Source organism: Mya arenaria, chromosome 9, assembly GCF_026914265.1.
Source record: "Mya arenaria isolate MELC-2E11 chromosome 9, ASM2691426v1".
NCBI lineage: Eukaryota > Metazoa > Mollusca > Bivalvia > Myida > Myidae > Mya > Mya arenaria.
The window spans coordinates 46,714,971-46,742,642 of NC_069130.1; the positions used below are offsets into that span (position 1 = coordinate 46,714,971).

The 27,672-nt window shown below is 36.4% G+C and overlaps 1 protein-coding gene across 6 annotated transcripts in view; it reads left to right on the top strand.

Moving 5' to 3' along the window:
* Positions 1-27,672, top strand: part of LOC128246743 (arginine-glutamic acid dipeptide repeats protein-like) — a 101,915-nt gene that overhangs the window by 51,168 nt on the left and 23,075 nt on the right. For all 6 annotated transcript variants that reach the window (XM_052965140.1, XM_052965143.1, XM_052965142.1 and 3 more), the window contains 4 exons: positions 6,380-6,513; positions 8,318-8,414; positions 10,729-10,827; positions 14,252-14,332. In XM_052965140.1, the coding sequence (XP_052821100.1) occupies positions 6,380-6,513; positions 8,318-8,414; positions 10,729-10,827; positions 14,252-14,332 (411 nt within the window). The remainder of the gene's footprint in view (positions 1-6,379; positions 6,514-8,317; positions 8,415-10,728; positions 10,828-14,251; positions 14,333-27,672) is intronic.

Sequence of the window (27,672 nt, forward strand, 5' to 3'; positions counted from 1 at the left end):
ATTAGCCCAGCATAATAAATAATCGAGGGGTGAAAGCGAAAAGGTTCGTTCTGCTACTTTATTTAATGTCACTTAGAACCTTTTCGCATTCACCTCCTCTGTACGCTTGTGGTGGTCTTTTATATAATCTCATCAAGAAAACAGGTTCAAGTGAACAATTTGTTCACCCAATGTGACCCACTTTTTCAAGCTGTCAAGATTTCATCAAGGGTAACAATCTGACAAAGTTTCAAAACTATTTGACCAAACCTTAGCCAAGATATGGTTCTGGAGAGAGAAAAATGTGACAGTCAGATGGACTATGCCATGACAATATTCACCTCCCGAAACTTTGGTTAGGTGGGGATAATAACATTTCAGTAAAATATTCTTCATATTACTCACTAGATACAGAGAACTTTAAATATTTACTTACATTTGGTCTTAACTGTTCTTTTGTGTCAAGTATTTGATAATATTTATGTTCACAAAGGTAATTCATGTTCCGTTCAAACATGTTGATTATAACTTCTTTCTATAGACCGTTTTTATCGAAATTGCCTGATGTTTGCATAACTTGAATTTCATTGATCTTATACAAACATCCTTAGCGCTGTCTGTAAGATTTCATCACGCTGATGTTAAGAAATTTAATGCGCAGATAATTTGATCTTATAACATACTTTTCAGCCCTTTAAAGCGTGATTATGAAGCATTTATTCATTTTTTGGCTAATGTTACTTGTAATAAAATACATAACTAGTTTTGAAAATTGGTCTATTTACATCAAAAGGCATATTTATGATCAGAATATATTACTTTACAAAGACTTCTTAAGTTATGTATGAACTTAACTGTGGGATGCGCATTTATCTTTGTAAAATTTGCATAGCAAGATAGTATTGTCAATGTATAATGGTTCGTACAGTGTCGTTTCTTTACGGAAGGTGTCATAAATCATTCAGACCTATAACCCGAGCATATCATAATACCTGAAGCTCTTATTGTTCGGATCTGTAAGATCGACATAGCATAAAGACTAGTTTATCAACGTCTTTCACATTATATTAATCTTCGTGCGACCTCCAATGATCCGTTTTAGGTAAAGATTGGTATCTTATCGCGCCACCCATAGAAATGTGACAATAGCGCGGACTTAAATGATATTCATGACTTTGTGATCGCTAAGAAGTCGTTACGAGGGCATTTGTCAGTAAGGCTAATTAGATACCGTCATGCAATTAGGTGCCTTGGCATTTTACTTACGTTTTCTAACATTTGAAGAATTGATTTCTATTTTCATGCAGTAATAATAAAGAGTTAATTTACACATCATTCAATCATATAATGGGAAGATAAAAGGATATAATGTGTTTGATTAATAGAAGTGAAATTATTTTTTTTTAAATATTTATTTTAAATCAACAATAGTTTTTGACAATTTCCATTAGTTTTATTTTCACTGTGGGGGCAACAAAATTAAACATTAATTATGTTAAACATTAATTATGTTAATTGAACTCATAACAAATGTGCTGCGAAATTCATGAAGTTGGGCCTGACTATGGTTATTAATAGTTCTATAATTATAGAAATGATAAAGCGTTACTTATTAAGGATTTATAGTGTGAGGAGAATGCTATTATTATATTTATATGGGGGAATAATCCATTATTTTCACATGACTGTCATTTACATACATCTGTTTAATTGTCTTTACCTTTGTTAAGGTCTTACACCAAAGTTGATTGTGACAATAGAAAGTGGTATTAACGTGGTTGTATATCTAGAAAACAATTCTTATAATTCTGAGACAATTTTTGTATGATTAACAATTCTGTATATATACATATTACATGCAGCATTTGGAAACATTATCATCCATTTAAAAAAAAAAAAAAACAAGAGAAAAAAACTTTTCGTTCATACATTTTTATGCCCCCGAAGCTGGGCATATTAAAATCGCACCGTCTGTCCGTCCATCCGTCCGTGTGTCCGGCTCAATAACTCGTGTCCGGGCTGTAACTTTCCCTTGTATGGACAGATTTTAAAATAACTTGCCACATGTGTTCCACATACCAAGACAACGTGTCACGTGCAATACCCGTGTCCCTTACTCTTAAGGTCAAGGTCACACTTAGTGTTTATTCACAATGGAGCATAGGTTGTCATGTCCGGGCTGTAACTTTTCCTTGTATAGACAGATTTTAAAATAACTTGCCACATGTGTTCCACATACCAAGACGACGTGTCGCGTGCAAAACCTGTGTTCCTACCTCTAAGGTCAAGGTCACACTTAGTGTTTATTCACAATGGAGTGCTGCATATAAGGACATAGAGCATAGGTTGTTGTGTCCGGGCTGTAACTTTCCCTTGTATGGACAGATTTTAAAATAACTTGCCACATGTGTTCCACATACCAAGACGACATGTCGCGTGCAAAACCCGTGTTCCTACATCTAAGGTCAAGGTCACACTTAGTGTTTATTCACAATGGACTGCTGCATATAAGGACATAGAGCATAGGTTGTCGTGTCCGGGCTGTAACTTTCCCTTGTATGGACAGATTTTAAAATAACTTGCCACATGTGTTCCACATACCATGATGACGTGTCGCGTGCAAGACCTGTGTCCCTTACTCTACGGTCAAGGTCGAACTTAGTGTTTATTCACAATGAAGTGCTGCATATAAGGACATAGAGTATAGGTTGTCGTGTCCAGGCTGTAACTTTCCCTTGTATGGACAGATTTTAACATAACTTGCCACATGTGTTCCACATACCAAGATGATGTGTCGTGTGCAAAACCTGTGTTCCTACCTCTAAGGTCAAGGTCACACTAATGTGTTTATTCACAATGGAGTGCTGCATATAAGGATATGGAGTATAGGTTGTCGCGTCCGGGCTGTAACTTTCTCTTGTATGGACATATTTTAAAATAACTTGCCACATGTGTTCCACATACCAAGACGACGTGTCGCGTGCAAGACCTGTGTCCCTCCCTCTAATGTCAAGCTCACACTTAGGTGTTTATTCACAATGAAATGCTGGGTATATGGACATAGAGTATAGGTTGTCATGTCTGGGCTGTAACTTTCTCTTGTATGAACATATTTTAAAATAACTTACCACATGTGTTCGACATATCAAGAGGACGTGTTTCGTGCAAGACCCGTGTCCTTACCTCTAAGGTCAAGGTCACACTTAGGTGTTTATTCACAATGCTGCATATAAGCACATCGAGTATAGGTTGTCTTGTTCGTGCTGTAACTTTTTCTTGTATGGACAGATTTTAAAATAACTTGCCACATGTGTTCAACATACCGAGACGATGTGTCGTGTGCAAGACCCATGTCCGTACCTCTAAGGTGAAAGATACACTTAGTGTTTATTCACAATGGAATGCTGAATATAAGGTCATAAGAGTGTAGGTTGTCAAATATGGGTGGTATTTTTTTATGTTCAGAGGCAATTTGAAATGACTTGCCATATATGTATTTGACAGGTAAAGGCAAGATCAACTTTTCATGTACTGAACTTGTTCATAGGTCAATGTCACATTCGGGGGCATTCGTCACATACTGTGACAGCTCTTGTTTTCAATATTTTTCAAAGCGTTAGCAGGAATGTCTCTTTTCTTGCCGGCACGACTAGGCACGAACAGCCTAATGATTAATTTAAAACAATCAATGTCAAAACATTATTTTGGCAGTGTGTGAAAGTGTGAAGTCTTTTAATTTACTACATATCAGTATTCAAAACATGGTCAAAACATAAGCGCAAACACTAAATGTATGATTGTTGCTTTGTTTCTTAAAAATGGTACAAACAATAGCAATTTTGATCATATATATTTCAGTTTAAACATAAATTATATTTTACAACATTAAATTAATCACTCTCTTAGCACAATGTAAATTTCGAGAGTGTGGTCTTGTGTTGTCGGGGAAACCAGAGTACCCGTAGGAAACCCACTTGGTGACCACATACCAAACTAACGTTGGCCAAGGGCGGTGATCGAACCTGGGTGGCTTAGATGAGAAGCGATTGCGCTAGCAACTGCGCTAGCCGGACAGCCACGATCATATTTAAATGTTACTTCATATTTTGTTTCAGTTCAGTCTTGTAAACTCATAAAAAGAATATCAATTGTATAAACATTCATATTAATATTTATTTTGGCTTATCTGTATTTCATTTTTCTATTCTTAGCACTATAAATTAACACAGTAATTTACCTAGGAATTATATTAGAGCTTAATGTTTCTTTGCGCACATATGCCTTATCATCTCTCAGAAGGTTTTCCAAGAAGTTTACTTTTAATTAATTTCATATCGCTTAGCAGTAGGGCTGGTTTTTGTGTTTTGGAAACGATTAATTGCCGGATAAAAAGCTCAAATGCGTTCTTTCTAATTATTAATCTTAGAACCTCACATGCACTCTGTAAGAAGACTGCAATGTTTATGAGAATGAATTACTTGTTCATCCAATTCCAGGAAATTTTTGGCACAACTGGTATTTTATCGAAATGCTGAAGGCTCAGTGCTGACATTACTTATCGAGTTTAGTTTTGCTGTTACAGTAGGCCTAAGAAAATATTTTCTTGGCAGGTTTAAAACCTGCTTTGGTTCAAAATTAAGCAATTTATTGTTTTATATATTGAATTAAAATGGAACCAAACGAACTTTCAATGCTAACCCAGTACTCCTAATGCAAACAAATTGTGCCCAGTTGGCCTGAATGCCAACCCATTGCACCCAGTTGGCCTGAATGCCAACCCAATGTGCCCAGTTGGCCTGGATGCCAACCGAATGTGCCTAGTTGGCCTGAATGCCAACCCATTGTGTCTCGTTGGCCTGTCAATGCCAACCCATTGTGTCCAGTTGGCCTGAATGCCAACCCAATGTGCCCAGTTGGCCTAAATCCCAATCCAATGTGTCCAGTTGGCCTGAATGCCAACCAAATGTGCCCAGTTGGCCTGAATGCCAACCCAATGTGCCCAGTTGGCCTAAATCCCAATCCAATGTGTCCAGTTGGCCTGAATGCCAACCAAATGTGCCCAGTTGGCCTGAATGCCAACCCATTGTGTCTCGTTGGCCTGTCAATGCCAACCCATTGTGTCCAGTTGGCCTGAATGCCAACCCAATGTGCCCAGTTGGCCTAAATCCCAACCCATTGTGTCCAGTTGGCCTGAATGCCAACCAAATGTGCCCAGTTGGCCTGAATGCCAACCCAATGTGCCCAGTTGGCCTGAATGCCAACCCATTGTGTCCAGTTGGCCCGAATGCCAACCCAATGTGCCCAGTTGGCCTGAATGCCAACCCAATGTGCCCAGTTGGCCTGAATGCCAACCCATTGTGTCCATTTGACCTAAATGCCAACCCATTGTGCCCAGTTGGCCTGAATGCCAACCCAATGTACCCAGTTGGCCTGAATGCCAACCCAATGTGCCCAGTTGGCCTGAATGCCAACCCATTGTGTCCATTTGACCTAAATGCCAACCCATTGTGCCCAGTTGGCCTGAATGCCAACCTATTGTGTTTAGTTGGCCTGAATGCCAACCCAATGTGCCCAGTTGGCCTGAATGCCAACCCAATGTGCCCAGTTTGCCTGAATGCCAACCCATTGTGTCCATTTGACCTAAATGCCAACCCATTGTGCCCAGTTGGCCTGAATGCCAACCTATTGTGTTTAGTTGGCCTGAATGCCAACCCAATGTGCCCAGTTGGCCTGAATGCCAACCCATTGTGTCCAGTTGGCCTGAATGCCAACCCAATGTGCCCAGTTGGCCTGAATGCCAACCCAATGTGCCCAGTTTGCCTGAATCTCAACCCAATGTTTCTAGTTGGCCTGAAAATCAACCCATTGTGCCCAGTTGATCTGAATGCCAACCCATTGTGTCCAGTTGACCTGAATGCCAACCCATTGGGCCCTGTTGGCCTGAATGCCAACCCATTCAGTGCCCAGTTGGCCTGAATGCCAACCCATTGTGCCCTGTTGGCCTGAATGCCAACCCATTGTGCCCTGTTGGCCTGAATGCAAACCCAATGTGCCCAGTTTGCCTGAATCTCAACCCAATGTTTCTAGTTGGCCTGAAAATCAACCCATTGTGCCCAGTTGATCTGAATGCCAACCCATTGTGTCCAGTTGACCTGAATGCCAACCCATTGGGCCCTGTTGGCCTGAATGCCAACCCATTCAGTGCCCAGTTGGCCTGAATGCCAACCCATTGCGCCCAGTTGGCCTGAATGCCAACCCATTGTGCCAAGTTGGCCTGAATGCCAACCCATTGTACCCCCCCCCCCCATGAAATGAGTGCAGGATCCAAGTACATGAATTTTAAGATATATTGTTAATGAATCAGAGGCAGATCAAATATAAACCTGTTTTCTTTTTTTAGGCTCGTATGCCTGAATGCAAGCCCAATGTGCCCCCACATGAGATGCCGGAGAGGAGCAGCCTTCTGGAAGAGTTCCAGTGGCAGCCGAAAGGAGTTCTGGATGGAGACCTCATGATGTTTCTACGAGCTGCAAGGTAACATGTGCTTCTATGTTGTTGCATGGTAGATAATTGTGGTATGCCTCTCCTCCTCAAAAGGAGAGGAGAACATGAAATGTGTGCATGGGATTTTAGCTTGCCTGGCTTTGAAAAAAACATGTAACACTAGGCATTGACAATACATACATGTATAGTAAGGCCCGTTCTGGCTCCAATTGATGTTTAGTTATGCAAAGGATGAGGCAGTGAGTGGTCTTGTCTAGATAAAATATTGTGTGGATGTTTTTGTTGAGCACGGCCAAGTGTCTATGGAAGGCAACCAAAAGGGTTACTTATATAAGTTAGAGGATAATGGTCTTCCTCCATGAAAAAACTTACCAGTGTGCAAATTGTATGCTCTTGCAGAATAAATGTTACTATATTCATATGGAAAAGTTCACACCAAAACTATAAAATTGAAACTATAAAATTGACCAGTCGCCAAGGCAATCAATGTAACTTGTCAAGATTGTTTGGCGGAAGAACTCCCATTAATCCACTGTAGAATGCAACCTTGTAATGTTTAAGACACGTATGTATTACTCTTGTCTGTCTTCGTTGGCATCACACATTCGTTTATGATTGATTACTTTTGATAGACTTGTTGTAGAGTTTTCAAAGCAATGGATGCTAACAGGCAACATTTGATATGCAGGATCATAGATTATTCAAGCTTAAAAAAAATATGTTTGTTTCAATCTAACCGACAGGCGTTATTTCTAAAATTTACACAATAGTGATATACCCTAATATATGTCCGTTTGGTACAGAACCCCCCCCCCCCCTCCCCCCCCCTAAAAAAAAAATAATAATAAAAATAAAATCATTTTACCTTAGGTTTTTGGATCTTTTTGATTTTGGCCTTACAGAGTATAATCCTACTTTTCATTGACAAACATGATGATGTTTGGTCTTGCCTGAAGGTGACTGTTGCATGTTATAGTAGTGTAAGTGTCAGAACATTTACTAATGTGTCTGTTGGATGCTTTAGGACAATAAAGACCTGTCACTGTCTAGTGCATGCAGAAAATAGGCAACAGCTAGATATGCCAGCATTCTGAAATATTAATGAGACCGGGAATAAAGTCATGGAATTATTATACCTAAGCTAGCAATAGGGTCTTCTGACATTCTGACATTTGTATTGTTAATTGGTCAGGGGGAAGGGGTATTTTGAGGGTGGGGTGGGGTTTAGGGGTATGTTGATTGGGGATTAGGCACTTCATCAGCTTGAGAGAGTAAGCTGTAGGGACTATGTAGATACATGTATGCCAGTGTTAAATCTCAATTTGAAATTGGGCCTCACTCACAATCCTAAAAAACTTTATTGTTTTCACAAAAATGACATCAAAAGCCACAATTCTGAATGTTATTATACTACAGTGAAACCGTGTTGGCTCGAACGCCCAGGGCGAAAATACCTCCAACCATGAAAAATTAGAGCTTAGTTTGAATGCTTATCTTCAGTTTAAAGAAATCAGTCCTTTACATTTAGTTTGAGTCAACGAGGATTTATCTGCAGAATTAAAAAAAATCCTCCCTCATTTTGTTGTAATTTCCTTTCTATGGTGTATGTTAACCTGGCAGTCACAGTGAACAATGGAAAATTGTTAAGTTCAATATCTGGCAATGTTTCAGTATTCATTCTGGCTTTTTCAAAAGTTGCTGTTACTTTTTTCACAAATCAAAGGCCCCTGACCACATTAATTATATCATGAATGAATATGTGTTCTTGGTGAGTCAAGGAATTATGTGTCTTTGAAATTTGATTTTAGACCGTGTTTGTTTCTCATATTTTCAGGAGTGTAGCGGCATTCGCGGGAATGTGCGATGGTGGAAACACCGATGGTTGTCAGGCTGCCGCGATGGACGATACCACGCTTAACGCCATGCACATGGTATGAATGCTTCAACTTGTGAATTTCTTATTGCATGTCACATATCGCAATTTCATGGTGTGTCCATTCATAGGGATCACTTTTTCCGAACTAGATGACACCTGTTTGGGAAATATATTAATTAACTTAACATTTCTTTTCCATTTCTGAACTCAGACCTCAAATATATTTTTCTTCCATGCAATTTTTTTTCTGTCAATATGGCTTTAAACTTCCTTTCATCGAGAGAAATGAGCGTCAGCATGTTTTTTAAAAATCCAAGGACCACAACTCTGTGTTTTCTATTCCACTAGTAATTAAACATAATAAGAAGTTGTAGCTTTGACTATCAAAGGGCTGTAACCTATTTTTATTCCTTTCAAATAGTGATAAAATATTTTACTCATTTGTTGGAATCATAATCTATCAGCCATAACACTGTTTTTCCCAATTAAATTAAAGTAATCATTGTAATATGAAATGAAAATTAATTTCCAATCAATATCAGGTAAACACTGATTAAAGAGCCTTCAACAAAGAAATAACGCGGTGCTTCACAATAAAAAGAGATACTTTATTTTATGCCATGGATGAAAATCTGGTTCTGAAGATATTTTTTTGTCAGCAAGGGAATAATATAGAAAACAAATTCATTAAGATAAAGTGGATACCAGAATTAGTAATTTCTTCATTTATTTGAAGTAGTCGATCAATATTGATCTGGGATCATTATTTTCATAAATTGATAATGTGAATAGTATTTGCAGGCTTGTTTGATGTATTAATTGTTCAAAAATAAAGCTGGGTAGAAAGTGCTTGGGTAAGTAGGTGGAATGCTTCTGTGGCATATTTAAAAAGCTATAGGGAAAAAGATCACTTTTTGCAAAAATATTTTTTATAACTTTTGACAACATTATTTTTTCCGCTACTTTTCATCAAATTTATTGAAATAAATTCAAATTTGACCGTATTTACATAAGTTCAGGTAATGATTGTCGAAACATTGGTAGTTTATTTTAAATTCAGCTTAGAAAAAAGTAATTTTTTTACTAAGTTGAAAATTCTACCCAAGTAACTTTATGAATATTATTTGTAGTGCTCAGTCATTGTGCAAAAACCTTGGCCATTACTTTAAAGCTCTATAAGATATAAATACAAAACTCTTCGTGCTTGTTTGCTGTGCATGTCCCATCACTCTGAATAAAATTAGTATCGATTTATGCCCCTTGATTGACTGTAATCCAATTAATTTATGCCAATTTTTTTTTTAAATATGACACTCAGATTGACACTCAGATAACTCCATTTTACGACTACAATCTTTATTGAAACTTGTCCCTGATTTATACATAATATCGTGAATCCAAGCTTTAAATTTTTTTCTAATGCTTTTTTTTTTTTTAATGCAAAAAAGGTCATTTTGAGTCACATTTTTAGATAATATTTTCAATAGTGATTTGAAGTTTTATCATTGATACAAGCATTATATTATATCCACATTTCACACTAAAATATGTTTTTACGACCCTATAAAAGTCTCTTTAAACTGAAATTACGAAGTTATGAACTAATATCTTGAATGATCAAGTTTCATTTGATTTATGTATTTATGATGAAACTTGCCCAGTCATGACTGAAGATTAACTAAGATACATGTGTAAATCATTATCATTGCTGAAGAAGTTGTTTAATGTTCAATTAATTTTTATGGCCGACTGCACATCCACGTTAGATTGAGATTAATCAGAAAATGGTGTCATTCTTATTGACTTGAATGATGATAATCTTAATATATTGTTCGTATTTGAATGGAAAACAAAATTTGACACTGGTCATTACCCATTGAAAGTCAGTTTAAATTTTCATAATTTTTCAAGCCATTTTCTTCAATTTTCGATTACGAAATTTGAAATTAAAATATCTTTAAAATGTATAAAAAATGTCTTCTAAAAGCAATGAATGAACGTGAACGCTAATTCTAAGTTGAATTTTTTGTTATTTCGGAATTTTTTTTTCAAAGATTGGGTGTAGTTTTTAACTGAATATAAAGTGATTTATATACCATTATATTTATGGTTAAACCATATATTTCTATTAAATGAGAATAAAACTCTTTCAAACTAAAAAACATTCAATCCTTAACGAGAGCAGTTTTCTTGATCAAAGCAAAAAAAGCAATTGATTTCAGTATGAACAAACTTGCACCTTTGCCGAAAGTGCACAAAAGTATAAAACTGCATATTTAAATGTTTTCTCGAAATTTATAAGAGTTTCAGCAATAATATATTTAAGTATTAGATGTTTTCTAAATTTATATTTTTGTGCCGTATTTCAGTTGCATCGTTACGACTATGACACCGGGAAGGCCCTGCAGGGGTTGGTTAAAGCCCCAGCCCTGAGAACCATTGACAAGAAATGGAACGAAGAAGACACGGTAAGCTACATGTTCTTAGAATTTTCTATTAAAACAAAAAGTTTTGCTAACCAAGTCGAACCCATATTTTAACGTCTTTCGGTAAGACTGCTGGGGATTGAACTTTTTGCACCCTAAGTAAATACTTTACCTCTGGGCTACAAAAGGGGTGGGGGGATACTGGCAGTGGATTGTGAACCTTCTGATGTAATGTATAAATTCAGCATTAATCCTGAAATTAGAACTGAGAGCAATTTCTAGTCTATCGTATTTTTGTCGTTACATTTTTTTGGTGTTAAAATCAGGAAGAGGTACCATTAATTGGATATATAAAGGGTCCGTATATAAACAATTGCACCATTCTTCTTCAAGAATCCGAATCTTTAAAGGTATTGATCCCTTATGTTAAAGGTTTGAGGCCAGTATTACGGATTAGCTATTTGTCACCCATCTGTCAGTGATTGAAATATAAGAGGCCCTTATAGAGGAATTATCCAGATATGATAAATAGTCACAGGCTATTGACACTATTTGCACTTTGTCTAGTAGTTTTTAAATGTATGTATTGTCTTATGTTTGCATGGGCTTGTGGCCTTTTAGCAAATAAACTCTTAATTATGACATTGACTTATAAACAATTATATCTACAAAATATATTTAATCAGCGCCTCTCAGTGTTACAATAATGTTTCATTAGATATATAAGTAAAGTCCAATCTTGGGGACTTATGCCTTTAAGGTCAGAAAAATGTTCTGTTTATTGATGCTCCAAAGGTCAGTTAGTATAGCATACTACAAGGCCAGTAAATCACAACTATTCTGCAGTTTTCTACTCCAAAGTGCTGTACACAGTTGCCCCCCCTTGTTAATGAGAAAACCAGAAGTTATTTGAGGCCCTCAGTATTGATTTTACAGGCAGGCAGTATTGATAGTGAGCTATAATAGAGTTACAAACCATTTCATTCACACAATATATACAGAATGAGGAGCGCTTTATCCGATATCACGCTTTGTGGCTAAAGCAAAGTGTTGTATAGAAGGGTGGTTTTTCTGTCGACATGCAAGCATGTATTGTTGGTTTTGCGGATGGGAAATTGGGGATCGGGGAGAGAATTGGAATGAAACAGCGGGGAAAATCAATCTGAGCGGTGTCAGTGGAAGGATTGATGTTCAGTCATCAGCGCTGGGCATGAGTGCCATATGATTTGATAGGCTTTCAAATACTTAATTCCTGCGTTTGGCTGTAAAATGGTTGATGCGTTGAGTGATAGATTTCTAATGGTCTTAAGATTTGGGTAATTGTTTTAGGGGGCCTTTTCTGCATAATATTAGATCTTTGTCTGGAGATTGTTCTCAGCTATAAGAAAGCAAACTAAGCAACTATTCAAATTGAAAGCTCTTATTAAAATGCTTTGCCTTCCATCCACTTGTGCCTGCATGTCCCCATGAGGGCACAGGACTCCCTTGATTAAAGACAGAAAACAGGATATTTTCAGCAGCCAATGTAGGCTTAACAAAGTTCAGCAGGATGGCTCGAGAGAGGGTAGCCTTTCCTTCTTTACAATATGTCAGCGCTGAAGGGCCACCCAGATGTCATTAATTGTAAGTTTCACATGTTACTGGGTGAATATTGCAGCCCTATATGTGTGAGCAGACCGTAATAAACTCCCATCCAGGAAGAATGCATACAACTTGTTTCATGTTAAAATTCTAGATGCAAATCTCATCCTCTCTGTAGAGTCGTCCTTTGCTCAATTCTCGGTGAAGCAAAAAAAGGTTCTAGTTCCTGTCAAAGAAAGTGTAAACCTAGCATGAATCTTCTCTTTGCTGTCAGGGAGGGATTCATTTAATGTCTTCTAGGTGATTTCTCCACATGGCTGTGGTAGGTCTATGTTTCATAGCTTCAATTTGGTATAAAAAATAAAGTCGATCCCTGGCACGATGCAGACTGCATCGCTCACACGATCGTTCTGTTTCAGAATATTCAGTTTGCAATAAAAGAATGAAATTCACACCGACAGAAATGTCAGTCTGCACAAAATTATTTCAGAACCATAGCCATTTTGGGCTTGTGGAATGTTCAAAAATATCAGATTTATATGCCACAGACCCATTCTAGTCTAGTACAGAACAGTGCTAAAATTATACAAGCACATCGGGCCTGCATGTTGCAGTATAATTTCGGAACGCCCAGAAGGGATTAGGGCCCTTGTACTTGTCGATTTTGCAGGTTTGTGCATTTCGTGCAGACGGCAATGGGTTTGTTTTTTTGCTACCATAATCATGTGTTTCATGTTAAACCAGCCACAGTCATACCAACCATTTTACACCATCAACTTTTTTCCTGTCCGGTGTTTTTTATTGCAAAACAGCGGTCTTTGGATCACAAATTAGGTTTATGAAGTTGGTTTAATGTCTCTTTCTACAACTGATAATTTGGTTGCCATGGAAACAGGGGGTATGAGGTTTAACTTTTGACAGATTATGGGGCTTTAATTGATATGTAACCATAAAAAGAGCTCTTATGCCATTTACTTGAATTGTTCTGGAGATGTTATAGTCCTATTTGCATCCAATGCAATTACTTGTTTAGCGGGAATTACCCTCTGGGAAGTTATATAGTTGCAATGAAAATGAGATAAAATCGCCTGTGTATTGCCTGTGTATATTCTTGACTCTTGCACTGAGCATATGCCGCGTGTTTATATAACATGAGCTCTGGAAATTAACTTCCATAAATTACTGTCAACCTTAAAGGTCTTTTATAGCCAAGTGTTCAATCATAAGAGTGTTTAATCATTACAGGATTGTTTACTTTTCGTCTGAACTGTGAAACTCTAGAATTTCCAAACTATATTATTTTTATGTAGGATTAGTCTCTTATAGCATGTTAGATGTAAGTAAAAGATTATATAAGTTTTAGAACTTTGGATTTACTGGCCCTGAGGTTTAACATTGTTAAAAAAAGGGGCAGGTTACTTCCCTGTTTACCCCAAATCCTACCCCTTCCACACCCACGCCAGACACCACACACAGACTGTATTCACATTGAGTTCCTAGTAAATTTGTCACAAATCAGAAATCAGCGGTATTCTTTATGAATGAATAATGATGTTAGTGGTACTCTTTAACATGTCTTCACAGCTTTTCAAATTGATGAGCGCAAATTTCACAACACAATAATTTCATGGCACCAAAAAAACTCCCAGAATTCCAGTATTGGGAGAAGTTATGGCTGTCATTTCTGGCATTTTTGCCTAAAATGATTGCTAGATAATTTTGCATGTTAATAGAACATTGTCAATTACGATCCCTCGGAGGAGATCATTATTTTCGTTCCTTCTGAAGCTTGGGCCTGTGAAACGGTCATTAGAGAATCGTAATAACCCGTTTCTCTTATGAATATTACATGCCGTTGGTACGCTGTCATGTTCTCTTTTTACAGAAACGATTCGTGAAAGGTCTCCGTGTCTACGGGAAGAATTTCTTCAAGATCAGAAAAGAATTATTGCCTACTAAAGAAACGGTAAGGATATATATTCTATCCTGATTTTTCTTCTGTTAGCATAAATGTTTAAAAAGTCCATGCAAGGAAATATCTTATTATTCGGACTGAGTCTTTTGGGGAGCAAAAAATAATTATACAAAAATACACAGAAATGTTCAAAATCTTCATTCAACTGTTTATGATCAAATTTCCTCCATAAGTAATATTTAGACAATATTGATTGGAAAATCAAGTTATTAAAATTGAAAATAAAGCAGCATTATGCCTATCATTGTCGGCAACCATAGTACTTAATTCTGTTATACTTCATTAATAAAGTGGTACAATTGACTGACAATATCTCGTTTTTATGAATATGCATGAGACAGGGGAGACCCGGTTCAATCCCTGCTGTTGCCAGAAAATTTTTTTGACGGGAAAGCCTCTGGAACCTTGCAGAACCAATGAAACTGCCTCATTTTTTATTCATGATTTTGAGATTTTCGTAGCCAATTCGTAGTAGTGTATCAGGGGTACCCAACTATGTATGCCTATTAGAGTAAATATTTAACACGATATGTGTTAGCTTATCCCATAGTATAAGTCTGAATTTTAACTGTTTAATACATGAAATAAAGGTCTCTAAGAAAATGTCATGTTTGTTTTTATATGTTTTAATTTATGTCATTAAAAGATATATCAATGGCCTCACTTCCAAATGTCGAAGCTACAAAATTCCATGTCTTAAAAAGCAACGCTTTGAGTACTTACTCTTGGTAATTTGATCACACATTTTTTTTCAAAATGCCAAAGTAACAATTTTTGTAGTCACAGTTTCTGTAGGTTTCGGCATTTTTGCTTCTCTGTGAGATGTCCAATCATTGCTTGACATTTTGATCACATGATAGGACACCATTTTCTCATTGGACTATTTATTCAGCATTTTGCAGCTAGATGCGGCTCGCCATTATGATTTTAGTGATGTAAAAATCCTCAAACATAAAAATGAAGCTTTGGCATTTTGAAGTGAGGCCATCGATATGATATATTAAGTATTAAAAAAATTTGCCAATGTTCCTATTATGTTTATATTTATTATATGTTATAAGTTTAGTCATTAAAAGATATATGATATATTAATTATTTAAAAGAAACTGCCAATGACATCATAGACTCATTCAAAGCATGAAAAACATGTCGTTTTTATGATACAAGCCTACAGTTACAGAGCTGTTTAATTCCGTTTTAACTCATTTCATTGTATCCAACATATCGGGTTATGTCATGCAGTATAATAATTCAAATTATGTGCATGTGACAGGCCGATGTTTGCACTGTCGATGGCAATCAGTAGCGTTATATTGTAAAGTTTCGCGGAGCTTCTAAAGCAGTGAAATATTGCTTGTATGTTAACTGATTTTCATTTTTGTGCAAAATGCTATAAACATGTCATTGCGCTAATGAGTAAAATGTGTTATGCATCGATTAAATTGACATGGCATGTTTTCGCAAAAAGTCTGAAAAAATTGAAATTGTATAGCCTAAGCTGCAAGTTAGTCATTACTAATGATGTGTGTGTCTGTTGATGCAGAAATTGTCATCAGCTTGCCTGATTTTCAAAATGGTGTGTCGGGGTTTTCATTGTCATTTGTGTCATTGTATAGCTATCAGCACAATGTTTGTATCTAATGAGGCAAAAATATCATAAACTTGTCTGTTTTTCAAAGTCAATAGTTGGCACATGATTATCGTCAGTTGTGTCATTTTATAGCTTACTGCAGCTTGGTCAATACTAAGAGTTGAAAATATTTAAAGGTGGTATTTCATGCAAAAATATTATAAACTTGCCTGTTTTTCAAGTCAAGAGTTAACGTTGTTGGTGTTGTGTGATCATCATCATTTCCCTCATCAGATGAAATTTTTAAATAGTGGCAATAACTGTTCAGAAACTATTAGATCTATTTACATGAAACTTTGTACACAAATTAACATTGGCAATGTCCACTTTGTCTTGTAAGGCCCATTACTGATGAATCAATATTTGTTTGAGTTACGCTCTCTGGTCATCGGGAAAAAAAAGCAGACAAAGAGTTGGCATCTATAATTTCTGTGCTCTTGTAATGATTATGAAACATGATTAGACATGCTGGCCTGCTTTAATAGTGTTGATAGACCAGAAATTAAGAGTTTATTTTGACCTTTTAGTCTTTTAGAAGTCATTTATTTTCACATTTAGAAGTCATTTAGTTTGATATTACGGAATTTTCTTCATTAAAAACACAAAGAGAGTTGAGAAGAATAGTTTCAGTAAAATAAAAATCTTCGATCCACCATAAAATATTGATAACTAGTATTGTTATGAATTTGTTGACTGTTTATATCATGATGTCCGATTGTCATTTAGAAATATTTTTATAGTTAAAGGGAGAGAACGAAAAAATCAACATCTATAGATGCTTATAAGTGATGAGGAATTGTCTCCCTTGTTTATTGATGTGGAAAAAAAAAATAATCATCATATATTCTTTGACATGGGTGCATGTAATTTGTAAAAGAGTGCATTGGCCTAGGCTTATGAGTAGCAGTCTTGCATTTTATATTATTTCCGCTTGTTTGATATCAAAGTAAAAAAAATAATATGATTTTGAATTTTGAATTATTAAATCAAAATTTTAATTACCGCTTCATCTTATTATTTTTACAAAAAAATTATGATCAATGGCAACTGATTAATGGCAATGTACAGCTTGATTTATTTCAGTGTTTTAACCTATGTAATTATTTGATGAGTGAAGCATCTCTTTGTGTGTCAAACGATACATCAATTCTATCACATCTACCCTAGAGAGATTTTTATTGTTTCAACATTCTGCCACACTATCATTTCAACAAATGTGCAGGATCTACTGTATATTCTAACTCTTTAATTGCATGGCCTTTAATTAAATATGCTTGCAATTTGTCGGAATATGAATCCCCCTGATTCAATTATTAAACATTCAGTGTGATGGGATAATAAAATTATTGCCATCTGTCAGTGTTTCCATGTTTCAATGCAGTGAATTATGGGTGCCGGAATAATGATCATCGCTAAGCGGCTCGGCTTTTATGTTTGGGTGTTGATTGGCCAACACGTTGAATCGGAAACAGTCAACTGTGCATTATTGTTTACCAATTTCCCCTGCAGTTAATTCAGTCCAGGGAATAGGATATTCACTAAAGATTTACATGTTTGTAAGTTTTGGCAATGGTTCATTCTTCATAACAGACTATTAATATGGTGAGAATTAGACAATCTAGGCATACACAAGCAGATATCCAGGGCCCCTTCCCTCTTTTCCCTCCCACCCTAAATAAACTTACCCTGCCATGGTAGAAAAGTATTCATGGATTACACAAGAATGCATCCTTTCGTTTTTTGGTAGAAACAAGTACTGTTGTCCCATTTTGAGAAGCCATGAGAAAGTTCCCATTTTGGGGAATAAACCCACAACCTCTTTGATGAGAGGTAAAACCTAGTCCACTGTACCACTCTAACTCTGATGAGGATTGAACCCACAACCCTCTTTGGTGAGAGACAGGCACCTGAATCACTAGACCACTCTCACCCTGATGGGAATTGAACCCACAACCTCTTGTGTGAGAGGCAGGCACCTGAATCACTAGACCACTCTCACCCTGATGGGAATTGAACCCACAACCCTCTTTGGTGAGAGACAGGCACCTGAATCACAAGACCACTCTCACCCTGATGTGGATTGAACACAAAACCTCTTTGGTGAGAAACAGGCACCTGAATCACTAGACCACTCTCACCCTGATGTGGATTGAACACAAAACCTCTTTGGTGAGAGACAGGCACCTGAATCACTAGACCACTCTCACCCTGATGTGGATTGAACACAAAACCTCTTTGGTGAGAGACAGGCACCTGAATCACTAGACCACTCTCACCCTGATGGGAATTGAACCCACAACCCTCTTTGGTGAGAGACAGGCACCTGAATCACTAGACCACTCTCACCCTGATGGGAATTGAACCCACAACCTCTTGTGTGAGAGGCAGGCACCTGAATCACTAGACCACTCTCACCCTGATGGGAATTGAACCCACAACCTATTGTGTGAGAGGCAGGCACCTAAACCACTAGACCACTCTCACCCTTATGGGAATTGAACCCACAACCTCTTGTGTGAAAGGCAGGCACCTAAACCACTAGACCACTCTCACCCCTTACAATTGGTAGAATGCCAAAGCACTGTGCTGTAAATTTTCAAAACTGATAAGCCAATAGTGAGATTAACCCAAAGTCACATGATAACCCTTGAAAAACAAAATCCACATGGACTTGAATCCAATATTACATTGTGAAACCAAAAAATGGGTAATCGTTGTGGGCGGTCTTAATTTGATTTAGCGTCAAGTCAATTTGCTTACATTTCCGTCTATTTAGCATTTTGGCATCAAGAATATCTTTGGCCAATACCGTAAAATGATAAAGAACGTATCTTTCAGTTGCAGTTCAAGCTTGGTACAGTTTATATATGCATCTACGTTGAATAATGATATATTTGCATTGTATTGCAATTGGCTAGACTTGATGGATCGTATAGGTTTTACAAGGAAATTTAGACAGAAAGATTGTATATGTTTTAAGGAAATTTAGACAGAAAGATTGTATATGATTTACAACGAAATTAAGACAGCAACTTCTATATTTATAGGGCTTTTACGTACATCAAAAACCATTTACTTAAAATAATACCTTTGTTGTTTTGTTCTTTGACATTCGTTTAACTTCACGATCAGGTTATAATTTAGCGTAAGAGTTTAGTTTCAATCACAGAAGTTGTTTCGTAACTATTTTGTACCATGTTGTTAAGGACAACATTCAATAACTAGCATGACTTTTTTTGTGGTATAAGTGAATTACCCGCATGATAGTTATAGAATGGTAACACCCTTTCTCTTGTAACCATTTTGATATGGGAATTAATGTGTAGATTAAAAGAAAGAAAATGCTCTGAAATATGGTAGAAGTAATTTATAATCTACTGCACCCACTACCTGAGTAATTGTGATTGTACACAATGCGCAGGGAGCAAAAGTTCCATATTGTCAATCAAACATCATTTAGAAATATCGCTGTTAGATATCTGCACGCTACTGTTATGTCACTAGCTTGCAAATTAAGTAAGTACCCCTCGTGGGGATAGAACCTACAACTTCTTTGATAAGAGGAAAACACCTACACCACTTGACCACTCGGCCACTGACAGGCATTGAAACCTATACCACTAGACCACTCTTACACTGAATGGGATTGAACCCACAACCTCTTTGATGAGAGGCCAACACCTATACCATAAGACCACACTAACACTGATGGGAATTAAACCCACAACCTGGTGGATGAGAGGCGGCCACCTTAATAGATTCAGCACTGGCCATTTAATATGTCAAGTAGTCTCTAAATAGAAATAGTCTCTAAATAGAAAAAGTCTCTAAATAGAAAAGGTTTCTTAATGGAAATAATCGCTGTATAGAAATATTCTCTAAAAAGAAATCTTTTTCCTATTTGTCTGTTTATTTGCACTCAATATGAACAGACATATTAGTTTGTATAACTTTTTACATCATAGTTGGCAGTATATGGTTATGTTTTTCAAGTATGATGTGATTACCCCTGACAGAGACTGGCACCTTTGTTTTTCACCTCTCTATAGAAAATATACATTCTATGTGCCTAGTCCTTAGTAAAGATAAGACTAGATGTTGTAATGTAAGGAGTTATGACGTCATTTAACCAATGATATACGATGTTACAAATATCTGCTTTTCTTTAGTACAAATGTATTTTGTTTGTTATATTTCTTTATGAAAAAAACCGCTCAATTATTGCAGAAGATACTGGTAATTTTTATATGTAAATATAATTATTGATCACATTCTTCTTGTGTTTATGCTGTATGAAGGCAGGATAATCGAAAAAAAAAATACTTAAAAGCACTTCCTGGAATTTGCTCGCATGCCTTACTGTGTTCATACAGCATAAATGCAAGTAAAAATGCAATAAATCCTTAAATATTCTGTAAGTACTGTAAACGGTGAGGTTATATTCGAGGCACTCCTTTTAAAGAAAATTTTAAAGCACAGATTATATTCCTCCGATCACTCCTATATCGTTTGTTTTGAATTTTACCAACTCTCTTTATGCCTCTCTGATAGCAGTAAGTGACGAGAGATATTGTATTTTCCCTCTTCTTCAATACCCTCAGCTAGCTGACTGGCTAGCTACCGTTTTCATCTTGTAAAGTGTGTGTGGCGGCCATCTTGGTTTATATTCACACTGTAAACATACCGGGTTAAGTTTTCTCTGTTTAGCACGTTTAGTTAGTGACTTGTGTCCGAGTTTGTGTACTTATTGTGTTTACTGGATTGACCACAGTGTGTTCAAGTTACGTCAGTGTTTCATTGATTGTTATTGTGTCGAAATTGACTCTGTTTTAGCAAATATATGCTCAATTTGTTTCTGAAAATATAACCTACTTGACAATGTATGGAAACTAAGCCATTGGCTGATACATAAAGAAAGTGGTGAAGCAGATGTTAAATTTGTGATTTGCTGAAGGAATTTTGATAAGGTATGGAAAAATATTGCTTTAAAATGTATTTATTATGTTGAAAACAGGCATTTTTTGACAAATTTATATTTTTCTGTCTATTGTTATTGAGTTGTTTCCCTTTGGTTATATTCCGACTCTTCTTGGTTTGGGATTAAAGAGGCAGGAATGAGTATATTTCAGTTTAGTGGGAAAAACAACTTAACTGAAAAGCCTGGTTGTTAGTTTTATTGTTATGGAAGTTATTTGAATACTTTTTATCTATATTATTATTTATAAGCAAGCATGATAATAATTTTTGTGAAATAAATTTTTAAGAAATTTCGATTGAAGTGGTATTCATACTTTTTTAGTGTAGTGTGTTTGGGTAAAACTACCAAATTTGTTTTAACAATATTCTAGGTCAATTTGGTTCAAGTCTAGTATCAAAGCGCACTTTTTAACTAACTGTTAGTTTCTTTATTTTAAGTTTGATTTGTGAAAAATACATACTTATACTGGAAGACAACCCCCAATGATGGTAAAAGAAAGTATGACATACACATGAATGTACAGCAGTCTGCTGCAATTTTTCCTTCATCAAATTTTATTTGAGGCACTATGAGTTGTTTTGTTTTAATTTCTTTTATTTGTCGAAGGATAAATGTGTAATCAAAAGTTTGATTGTGTTTCTGTTTATGCAGTTTTCAAGTTATAGCAGGAAAACCAATTTCACTGTGATTCGTCTTCAGAAGTAATTGTATGAAACTTCAAGGCTTCGGAGGACGAGAGTAGTCTTGTGTATAGGTGTCTGTATGCTTCTAGCCCAAGAGATTGTGATGTTGGGTCCCGTCAGCTGGGGCGTGCTGTTTTAATAAAATCCTTAATCAGTCTTAGTCAGTCTAAGTCGGTCTTAGTCGTATTAGAAATTAAGCTAATATATAGTGTTATATTTTCATTTTTTGCTTTATTCATTTATGAGATCAGCTATTGAAGTGACTAAGATCCTTGAATTAAAGTCACAGGGGCTATTGAAGTGACTTAGATCCTTGAATAAAAGTCACAGGGGCTATTGAAGTGACCTAGATCCTTGAATAAAAGTCACAGGGGCTATTGAAGTGACTAAGATCCTTTAATTATAGTTGCAGGGCTATTTAAGTGACTTAAATCCTTGAATAAAAGTCTCAGGGGCTATTGAAGTGACTTAGATCCATGAATAAAAGTCTCAGGGGCTATTGAAGTGACTTAGATCCTTGAATAAAAGTCTCGGGGACTATTGAAGTGACTAAGATCCTTTAATAAAAGTCTCAGGGGCTGTTGAAGTGACTAAGATCCTTTAATAAATGTCTCAGGGGCTGTTGAAGTGACTAAGATCCTTTAATAAATGTCTCAGGGGCTGTTGAAGTGACTAAGATCCTTAAATAAAAGTCTCGGGGGCTGTTGAAGTGACTAAGATCCTTAAATAAAAGTCTCGGGGGCTGTTGAAGTGACTAAGATCCTTGAATTAAAGTCTCGGGGGCTATTGAAGTGACTAAGATCCTTGAATAAAAGTCTCGGGGACTATTGAAGTGACTTAGATCCTTTAATAAAAGTCTCAGGGGCTATTAAAGTGACTAAGATCCTTTAATAAATGTCTCAGGGGCTGTTGAAGTGACTAAGATCCTTAAATAAAAGTCTCAGGGGCTGTTGAAGTGACTAAGATCCTTAAATAAAAGTCTCAGGGGCTGTTGAAGTGACTAAGATCCTTAAATTAAAGTCTCAGGGGCTATTGAAGTGACTAAGATCCTTGAATTAAAGTCTCAGGGGCTGTTGAAGTGACTAAGATCCTTTAATAAAAGTCTCAGGGGCTATTGAAGTGACTAAGATCCTTAAATAAAAGTCTCAGGGGCTATTGAAGTGACTAAGATCCTTTAATAAATGTCTCAGGGGCTATTGAAGTGACTAAGATCCTTTAATAAATGTCTCAGGGGCTATTGAAGTGACTTAGATCCTTTAATAAAAGTCTCAGGGGCTGTTGAAGTGACTAAGATCCTTTAATAAAAGTCACAGGGGCTATTGAAGTGACTTAGATCCTTTAATAAAAGTCTCAGGGGCTGTTGAAGTGACTAAGATCCTTGAAATAAAGTCTCAGGGGCTGTTGAAGTGACTAAGATCCTTTAATAAAAGTCTCAGGGGCTGTTGAAGTGACTAAGATCCTTTAATAAAAGTCTCAGGGGCTATTGAAGTGACTAAGATCCTTTAATAAAAGTCACAGGGGCTGTTGAAGTGACTAAGATCCTTTAATAAAAGTCACAGGGGCTGTTGAAGTGACTAAGATCCTTTAATAAAAGTCACAGGGGCTGTTGAAGTGACTAAGATCCTTGAATAAAAGTCTCAGGGGCTGTTGAAGTGACTAAGATCCTTGAATAAAAGTCTCAGGGGCTGTTGAAGTGACTAAGATCCTTGAATAAAAGTCTCAGGGGCTGTTGAAGTGACTAAGATCCTTGAATAAAAGTCTCAGGGGCTGTTGAAGTGACTAAGATCCTTTAATAAAAGTCTCAGGGGCTATTGAAGTGACTTAGATCCTTGAATTAAAGTCTCAGGGGCTGTTGAAGTGACTAAGATCCTTAAATAAAAGTCTCAGGGGCTATTGAAGTGACTAAGATCCTTAAATAAAAGTCTCAGGGGCTATTGAAGTGACTAAGATCCTTTAATAAAAGTCTCAGGGGCTGTTGAAGTGACTAAGATCCTTAAATAAAAGTCTCAGGGGCTATTGAAGTGACTAAGATCCTTAAATAAAAGTCTCAGGGGCTATTGAAGTGACTAAGATCCTTTAATAAAAGTCTCAGGGGCTATTGAAGTGACTAAGATCCTTAAATAAAAGTCACAGGGGCTATTGAAGTGACTAAGATCCTTAAATAAAAGTCTCAGGGGCTATTGAAGTGACTAAGATCCTTAAATAAAAGTCTCAGGGGCTGTTGAAGTGACTAAGATCCTTAAATAAAAGTCTCAGGGGCTGTTGAAGTGACTAAGATCCTTAAATAAAAGTCTCAGGGGCTGTTGAAGTGACTAAGATCCTTTAATAAAAGTCTCAGGGGCTGTTGAAGTGACTAAGATCCTTTAATAAATGTCTCAGGGGCTGTTGAAATGACTAAGATCCTTGAATTAAAGTCTCAGGGGCTATTACAGTGACAAAGATCCTTTATGAAAGTGACTTAGATCATTTAAGCAAAGTGACTAAGATCCTTTAACCAAAGTGACTAAGATCCGTTAACCAAAGTGACTAAGATTCTCTAATGAGTCATTGGGTGGGTATTTTTTTTCTACACAAGGGACAGAGATAAGCATTGATTCATTAATAAGCCTTTCACCATTAAAAGGTAATGGTTGTGTGTAACCCTTTCTTGAAAATATCGACCGGTTAAATGCTTCTAAACCATGCGTTTTTTAAATAAAAAATAAAAGATCTTAAAAATTTCAAATCTATACAAGCTTTAAAAAAGGTTTCAAGGTTAATGCGGTAGTTATTTTTGTTATCGTTATTATGTCGTATTTTCCATTAAATTATGGATAGTATAGTCTTAACATCAGAGTTTGAGGTACGCTGAGATAAATTTTATCTGTAATATTCCACTCATTTCAATAACTTTTTCCGTATTCTTGAGATTTGATGAACGAGTTTAATGCTATGGCGCTTATCCGTAAATAATGTGTTATCAAAATCTTGAATAGATTACATTGGTTTACGTTTAAATGTTAACTGATTAGGACATAGGCTGTTGACAGTTTCTAAGTGACGAGGGATGATAAGCTACCTGTAAAATTGACTATCGAAATGAAATAAATCATTAAGAAAAGAAAGGGTTTGGTATTTGAACAAGCCCAGAAAGATTCCCGCCCCCACCCACCTAACTTGTAGGGTGTGTGTTTTACTATGAAAGGGTTTATTTGGCGGGATAAAAAAGGTTTGTGTAATTAACGTTTTGAAACACTACTCGTAAAGCTGCGGATTGATTATTCCGTTCATATTGCAACTTTCAACCCCTTTCCAGATGCCATTGTAACTTTATATACCTCTCCTGAAGGTTTGGAGATGGATAGGTCACATCCAGAATTTTTTAGTGGGTCAACTCAATTGTTTAAGGAATTACACTTAACCAATTCTCATATTTGGAGCATTGGATACAATTTGACATTCTGGGCATCTAAAAGCTGTTCATTTGTTCATGAACACTTAAGTGATGACAGAATTAAAGAAAAGCATTTCTTCTGCATTTGGTAGTTCATGACCTGAGTATTATTTTTAGCCCTCCGGTAGTGATATCTTATTATTACGAAATTAAAGAAATGTGGGGAGGGAAACGACAAGTGAACAATTGTGGCCTTGCTGAAAATCTCACATGTTGCTACAAAAAAAATCAACTTTATGCACAAGTTGATACCTCTGTTACTGACATTTATGTGGAATATTTTTCCATTTTCATAATTTGCTTTTTGTTTTCGGTTGTCAACAAAATACAGTATTCCTCAGAAATTATTTCTATCATTGTCAAGATCTGTTGTAAGACAAGTAGTCTGAGGACTTAGGCCACCTAAGTTGTTTCTAATAGGCAAAGATATATTGTGATATGCTCAGTCAGAAAAAGTAGTTCCCTCCATATGTGAATCTCACGAGGCGAGAAAATTTCGGAACACCACTAGCAAAATACAGAAAGCTTCTGTACTCATAAACGAGACTTCTTTTGCTTTTACGACTTTGGATTATTACCAGACTTGAGTTAAAATATCTGAATAATTGCTATGTTCTTACCAAAAAAAAATCCATTTATCACATTCGGTCTATGATATATAGGTGAATATGCATTTCCGAAACTGCATGAGCGGAATAACACAGTTATATGCCATTAATTCTTTATCATAACTATAATTTTACGACATTTTTATGTCACTCCAGCCTAATGAAACTTGGATGCAGTCTCATAAAGTCGATTCGTGTAGGATATAAACTGAATAAACGGGGAATTAGTTAGGGTAAAATAACGATCTATAAAAGTGGAGGAAACATGCATGCTTTTGATGCAAAGAAATCTTGTATGATGTATACAGAGTTTTTGAAGTCAGCGTGTTTGTTACAGTGGTGTTAGGTTCAATGGCAGTTATAACAGCAAGATTCGTCTCATATATGTAATATTATTACATGAAGCCAGGCATGATTATGATTATTTCACGGTGGTATGCCTGTTATGCAGCTGCATGAAAAGCTGTTAGCCAGGTCTTTATAACAGGCCTGATATTTATCCGGCCTTTGCCAGAATTCCGCCCAGGGGGTGTCCTGAGCTTTGCGCAGATCTGATTAGAATTTCTTTCGGGTTTGGGGGTGGGGGGTGGCGGTAGGGGCTTCAAGCACTGAGTTTTTTCATACGCTGGTTGTGGTCCTTCTACTCAATCCATCAACATGTTATTTTATATCGCTGTACCATATTATCATACAATTAAAGGCTTATTATTTTTATATAAGATTTTAATTTAAAGGTGTCTGACTGACATTGAACAGCGAAGGTTGAGCTAAAAAACAAGTAGGAACATATTTTAACAGGCCTGACTCTGTTACTAGAACTTCTGGACTGGAGTCTCGTCAGAGTTTGAAAGTACTGAAAATCCTTTATGGCCCCAAACCCCTAGCAGAACAAAATTTCAGGACTGGCCTTCAAGGCTGTATAAATACCAGGCTTGGTATAATGTTTTGGTTTATATGGAAAAGAGTAATAATTGTATCTATAAAATAGACTTATTTACTAAAACAAAACAGTCCCCTGGGGATCCAATAGTCTTATAGACCAATTATTTGCGGGAAAAAGTGTCATGTTTTTTCTATATTTTTCCTTTGGGTAGGAAAAGTGAATCTTGATGCTTAAAATTATGCGCTATTCAGGTTCCCAATTACCCTGAACCCCTCCCTCACCTATCCCACTGCATCTGCTAGTGAAAGTAATCTACTTTGGTAATATGAATAGGCTTTCCCTGATTTTGAAATGTTTAAATCAAAGCATGTAAACCAAAATGAACAGATGTCAATGTTTAACGTTGTACCCTTAGATAGCCTTTTAATCAGGTTAACCTTTTGAAAATGACCATATCAAAACAATTGTCAGACCAACAGTTCGGTTACTTAATTTGGAATTTAAATGGGACCAATTTTTGTTGGTGATAAACACATGGTCGTGACAACTTTCTACCGGGCTAAGTGAAATACATAATGTTGTCACATCGGTGTCAGTTACAAAAGTGACATTTTAGGTTAACGTTTTTTCTTAAGATGTTATATTAGTCTAAGTGATTGTTTCCAAAGTAAGGCGGGAGACGCTGACTTCAGTTTCAACTTTTTGTGTGTGTTTTTGCTTTTGGCTGTTAAATGAAAGTGAGAGTTTTAAAATACAATGAAAAGTAATCGAAGTATTGAGTATAGTTTTGGCCTCAGTTTCTCAAAATGTCTATATTGTAACAGTACACTTAAGTAACTTATTTTAATTAGCAAAATTTTACAACATGATATTATAGGGAGAGTCGGGTTTAGTAGGGTGGAGTGGTTTCATGGTTCAGATGTTTCCCCTTCCCCCTCAATAATACCGCCTGAACCCCCAACCCCACCCACACACTCCCCCACACACACTTACATACACATATACACACACATAGGTAGGACAAATTAACAAATTAATGTTCCCTAGATGCAGTTTGTTGGCTCAAAAACTTTAACATTGGCCGTTTCCAAAACATACAAGATATTTATCAGTTAT